This window comes from Carlito syrichta, unplaced genomic scaffold (genome assembly GCF_000164805.1).
Source record: "Carlito syrichta isolate Samal-C Ts95f unplaced genomic scaffold, Tarsius_syrichta-2.0.1 Scaffold135690, whole genome shotgun sequence".
NCBI classification, from domain to species: Eukaryota; Metazoa; Chordata; class Mammalia; order Primates; family Tarsiidae; genus Carlito; species Carlito syrichta.
In genome coordinates, this window is record NW_007079786.1 from 85,442 (window position 1) to 91,627 (window position 6,186).

Sequence of the window (6,186 nt, forward strand, 5' to 3'; positions counted from 1 at the left end):
TTTTTTGATTTATTGTAGAGATGAAGTCTCGCTGCCCAGGCGGGTCTCGAACCCGCAGACTCAGGCAATCCACTCACCTCAGCCTCCCAAAGGCACGGGATTACAGGCTGAGCCACCAAGCCCGGCTAGAACTACAAATTTGAAGAGAACGAAACTTTATTGAAATTCCTATGGGACAAATAACTGCTATTATAGCTCTGAAACTCTCCAGTCCCAATATTTTTCTATCAACACAACTTTTCCTGAAAATAATTTAAATAAATCAAGATTTCTTAGGCACAAGCAGAATTACAGGAGGGCAAATTGATAATTTATATTATATATTTATTTGATAATCTGTTACTTGAACCAAGGTACTTATTTTGGGAGAACACCTGTCAATGTATAATTAATTTGCCTTATTTTGAAATGGAAGTAAGCCTACCATTAAAACTTTTACGTTATTTTTATTTATTGTTTTCTTTTCTCTCTTCAAGTTCTGAGATCCTTTCTTCTGCTTGTTTTAAAAACTTTTACTTTACATTAGCATACTTGGTTTTGACTTATGTTTAGTCATAAATGCTTTCAATAACAAAGGAATCCAGCACACAACCTATGAAAAGCCAAAAAGAAACAAAGTAAACCCCAAGGAAACTAAAGGACCAAGCCTCATCTTTGGAGTTACATTCTGTCCGAATGTGGACTACTATCCCAGAACTTACTGCACTGTCTTTCATAACCAGCCGTTTGTGAGACGTCAACAGCTTTTCCAAAGGGTACACAACTCGCCGCAGGTAACTCTCATCCTTGTGGTTATCGTACAGCCACTGGGCATCGAGCACGTCATGCATCGTCACCATGTGGTCCTAAAAAACAGTCCATCAGATCCCAAATTCCTAAAACTGAATGTAACTTGACTGTGAGTTCAAGCTCACCGAAAGTCTTCAGCCTCTTCAGTGTCATGTCTCTTTTGGACATGTCAACTATTGCTGTATTAGATCTAAGCAGGTATTTTTGTAGGCTGGGAGGCAAATGAATAGAATATTATTTTCTATCCACTCATGTCTCCTAGCCCATTTCAATGTCCCAAAGTTTAATTAACAGAACAGGGAAAGCTGCCCTGGACTGAACTCAACACTTTGGAAAGTGCCTTTGCCAGGAGGACAAGAAGCAAGTAGAGTTCCAGCAAGGGCTGGAGGACATTAAGAGCCAGCTCAAAAATTTCCAGTCCTATAATGGCTTACCTTTTCACTCATGACTCCAGAACGAACCCTTCGAAGTTCCTGCATCTGACCACCAACTCCCAGTAACAAACCAAGGTGCACACACAGTGTCCGAATGTAGGTGCCAGCCTCACAGCTCACCCAAAAGATTCCTAAGACAGACAAAGAAATGTAGCACCTATTTTCCAACATATCACTGGTTGACAAACACAGAGTTATCCTCCCTCTGAGCCATCAAGATTAGAGATGTCAGACACAGGCCATGACTGCACGACATGCTAAGGGCAACAACTTTTTTTTTTAAATACATGCATCTGCTATCCTGAAAGATTAGTTCTATTACTAGCAAGCAGAGTTGCAGAACATAAATTTTGGCTGTAAATAAATACATGCAAAACATTTTTCTGAAGCACATTTTGTGCCCTTTGAACAAAGCGCCAAACTTCACAAATGCAGAATGAAAAGAAGCATGCAACTTTACCAAAAGAAGGCATCAGAAAAGGTGTTAAAAGCCACCTAACTTCACTAGGCACTCTTTACTTTTTAAACAAGAGACAACAAAAGATATTGTCCACAAACAATATCACAGCTCCACGGCAGGTTTCAGAACGCCTTCAACTTCGAGAACGTCTGTCCACTCTTAACCAAACAGATTCCTCAAGAATGTGGTTGGACCCACTTGTAGTCTATGTCACTCCAGTTCCTCCTAGGCCTAATGACCCACCTAATCTTCTTTCAGGATCATATTCGATCATTTTGCTCTCGTAGATGGTCCTCACTCGGAGCTGCCTCTTTACTGCAGCAATAAGTGGAGGTCGCTGGAATAGGGCACCCGTCAGAGTTTCCAGGGCCTAAGAACAAGCATAAACCAAACCAAACATTTTCAGTAAAAAGGACACGGCGCTGCCATCCGAAGCCCACTGAGAAGGGCACAAGAGATGTTCGCCAGGAAAGCTGACCCTGTGCAGAGTTTAGGACTCAGAGACTCGAGCCATCCAAGGGTATCCTCCCTACAATCGCAGACTTACCCTAGAAAGCTGGGTCCCCCCTTCAATAGCATTGTGCAGCCGGACAATCCCCACATACTCTTTGCCTGAAAAATGACAAAAGAGTAGTCAGGTGTGGCCACTGAGCTTTCTGTCTTTCTTCCATGCCTAGTCACTCCCATTCTGCACAGCAGGAAAAGCAGGCAGTTCAACCTCACGTTTCTGCAAAATCTGCATTAAGACAGATTTCATGGTGATGACATGGGAAAGCAATGAGGACACCTTTTCTCACTGGGAGTTCCCAGTGAAGAGCCTGTCTGGAAAACACCTTGACAGATAAGGAGGAGAGCTTTCTCAGATGAAAATGGGGGATGGGGGAAGACATGAGGGAAAGATCCTTTAGGCAGAAAGAGCAGCACAGAATAAGAGAAGCCTGGAGTGACGAGCCGAGAGCTGAACTTGGGGCGAGTTCTGCCTCAGTGCTGGGATGGATTGAGTTGGCTCAGTGTGCGCATGCCTAGTATCTGGAACTCCAGGAAGGGTAGACCCACCAGGACGTGGCAGAGGACAGAAGGCACACAGACCCCAAAAGAATATCTCTGCTTCAGGATTTTGTTTTCCTAATGAAAAAATAGTTTCCAAGAAGCAAAATGTAGATGGGAAATACAGAAAACCTTCTAATCGCCGAGTGGCCAGCCCTGCCCTCTGTCTTGCACATACCTGCGCTCTGCTGTGACTTCACCAAGCGAGTGGCTCGTTCTATGCACACGATTAGACAGCCAGTCACCTTGGGATCCAGAGTGCCGCTGTGTCCTGTCTTCTCCACTCTGAGTATTCGTCGAATCCAAGCTACCACCTCATGGGAAGAGGGGTTAGAAGGCTTGTCAAGATTAATGAAACCTGTCCTAGAATGGACAAAAAGACAATGTATCACCTGCTCTTGCGCTCTAATAAAACAACAAATCTGAAGAGTTAAGAAGAAGAAGAATTCACCATGCGTACAGGTTATATTCTCAGGGTGAAGCTACTGCAACATGCCACTACCTTGGTGAACAGCTCATGTGAAAGCATCATTTCTACGAGAAAAGGAGTATGAACAGTACTTGCTCCTAATACACTTACCTGATATAATCCCCAATCTCTCTCTTCAGAGGGTTGGACCCACAAGGAAGAGGTGTATAATGTGTTGTCCTCACATTCAGTCTATCAAAGTTCTAGAAAGCAACAACAACACAAATGAGACTAAAGCCATTAACACAAGTCAAACAGAGTCAGCAACACTAGAGACCATGGTATAGTACCCTTTCAAGTTTATACATTTGGATTTTTGCTCCTATACTTCCATTACCTGCTATGACAGACTGCTGAGCCTCCTTAAACACCAAAAAAATTACCCATTAGTTACAACAAGACAAATTCGAGCACCTGTAGGTTGAAGTCATGCTCGAAAAGGAGACTTCCTGGGGCACTACAGAACACAGATTCAGCTTTACTGTACAGGGTAATGAATGAAACATAGAATAGCTTTGAATTTCTCAGGGACAAAAGAGCCAAACTGAGGATGACAGCAATACTTCCACATAGCTCCAGAAACCTCCAACTCTGCTTTCTACATGTAGGCTTCTTTCTGAGGCTTGACCACCAGCCCGAAAGATTCCCTAACTACAGCCCATCTTTCATCACCAGTTTCATTTCATCATCATCCTTACCACCAAGAGCAAGTCTTTTTTTAAATTTTTATTTATTTATTTTTTATTGAGTTGGAGTCTCACTCTGTCACTCAGACTGGAGTGCAGTGGCCACTCCCGGCCACCGCAGCCTCGACCTGCTGGGCTCCGGCGATCCTTCCGCCTCAGCCTTTCAAGTAGCCGGAATTACAGGCATGCGCTACCACGCCCGGCTGATTTTTTGATTTATTGTAGAGATGAGGTCTCGCTGCCCAGGCGGGTCTCGAACCCGCGGGCTCAGGCAATCCACTCACCTCAGCCTCCCAAAGGCGCGGGATTACGGGCTGAGCCACTGAGCCCGGCTAGCGCAAGTCTTTTTTAATGGTCTATCTCACATCCCCTGACTTTAAGTTCCACGGCAACAGGGATTTTGCTACCCTGTATAAGCCCCAGGGCCTACGATAGAAAAGCCTATGCTGTCTACATGACAGAGATTATCTGGCCACACAGAAACCCAACTCTGTTGAATTATGTAAGCAAATCTCATTCTTTTACCATCTCATAAATAACGATTTGTTAACACTATGTCACAGGATGTCTCAGTAACTTTTTCTCCCCTAACATTTTCTAACCTCATAGCTGGTACACATTTAATCATCTATGAAAATTATAAAAACACAGTATGATTCAACTCATCAGTAAACTACCTTACTTAAACCTCAAAATAATAGCCAAGAATTGCTGAGAGACTACTACTACTCCAAGTGTGGCCCACACACCAGTACAGGTTTGCAAGATGAAGTAAGTACAAAAAAAGAGAACTAATTGTTTATAAACGTTGGCAGCAATTTCACATTGTTGTGACACATTGTATTCTATAATGGTGCTGGGTGCAATGGAAATTCTTTTAAAAATAATCTTGCTCTTCAACTCAGCTACTTTAAGGAACACTGCTTTACACTTTATCATCAGGCATTTCCTAAAGTCAAGGATGTCAGCAGTAAGCATTCTTGATCAACTGTCTACCATTTGGAAATGACAGAAAAGTCAGGCATTCACCTGATTCATGGTCTTAACCACATACCTTTAGCAACAGGGGCCACTGAGATGTGTCCAACTGAGCAACTTTGGATTCAGGTTTGATAAGAAATTCTTCTGCGTGTTGTATTTCCTTCAATATGAAAGAAACACAATCTATTAGACTTCCCACCCGATGCTGAACAATGCCATTACTACCACAGAAGTGTATGCCTTTTAAATAGAAAAAGCAATCTATGCCTCTTCCCTGGAACCTCCAAGGGAAAGAGAGAGAAGAAATGAAATGAACCAGGAGCTCAGAGGGTAAGTGAAGTACCACTAAGATGGATCCAAATTTTTAAAGACAAAGGGAGATGGTGAGTCTGTGGGAAGGATAAGAAAGAACAAGAAAAATCAGGGAGCTGGCATGGCCAACATCATTTAGTGTACTGCGCCTTAGGCTGTCTGGGGTTGTGTCATTTCAAGTGCTTTGCTGATTCTACCCAACCACTACTCAATGCCAGCCCATTCCTTGGGAACCTTAAAAACACTTTTTTTCCCTTTGTTATTTAAGTAAACTTTCTTTTTAGTCAAAGCAAAGTCACAGCACAACCCTACTCACAGCTACATCTTCTTCTGGTAATGACTTCCGATCCTTTTTCTTCTTATGCTTCTTTGGCAAAGTAACTACTGAAGAAAAAGAAACATGGGATTTGGAAATTTTTCACTGAGAATACATGAAACCAAGTTTAAATAAAAACTGAAACAAGGGCAGGCAGGAAATGGATCTTAGGTTCACAACTATGACCATGTGCTGCATAACAATTTTTTAGTCAATGAGAGTGATCCCTGTAAGATTGTAAGAGCTGAAAAATTTGTATCACCTAATGATGTCTTGATGATCCTGACCTCGTGCAGGCCAAGGCTAATGTGTTTGTGTAGTAGTCTTTAATAAAGCTTAAGAACAAATAATTTTAAAAATAGAAAAAAGCTTATAGAAAACGGACATAAAATTTTTTTTGTACAGTTGTACATGTTTGTTTTTAAAGTAAGTTACTAAGAAGCATCAAAGAGTTTTAGAAAATTAAAGTTTTTAAAGTAAAATGCAGCCGGGTTTGGTGGTTCAGCCTGTAACCCTGCGCCTTTGGGAGGCTGTGAGTGGATTGCCTGAGCCCGCGGGTTCGAGACCTGCCTGGGCAACTTGGTGAGACGTCATCTCTACAATAAATCAAAAATCAGCCGGGTGTGGTAGCGCGCGCCTATAGTTCTGGCTACTTGGAAGGCTGAGGCAGAAGGATCGCCGGAGCCCAGCAG

General features: G+C 42.6%; 1 protein-coding gene across 1 annotated transcript in view; it reads right to left on the minus strand.

Annotated features, from left to right (window-relative positions):
- DKC1 (dyskerin pseudouridine synthase 1) overlaps window positions 1-5,572 on the minus strand; it is a gene marked incomplete at its 5' end in the record, with an annotated part of 11,670 nt that extends 6,098 nt beyond the window's left edge. The window contains 8 exons of the mRNA XM_008049494.1: window positions 702-845; window positions 1,224-1,354; window positions 1,927-2,053; window positions 2,231-2,295; window positions 2,909-3,093; window positions 3,311-3,402; window positions 4,940-5,026; window positions 5,495-5,572. Of these exons, the coding sequence (XP_008047685.1) occupies window positions 702-845; window positions 1,224-1,354; window positions 1,927-2,053; window positions 2,231-2,295; window positions 2,909-3,093; window positions 3,311-3,402; window positions 4,940-5,026; window positions 5,495-5,572 (909 nt within the window). The remainder of the gene's footprint in view (window positions 1-701; window positions 846-1,223; window positions 1,355-1,926; window positions 2,054-2,230; window positions 2,296-2,908; window positions 3,094-3,310; window positions 3,403-4,939; window positions 5,027-5,494) is intronic.
- Window positions 5,573-6,186: the final 614 nt, after the last annotated feature.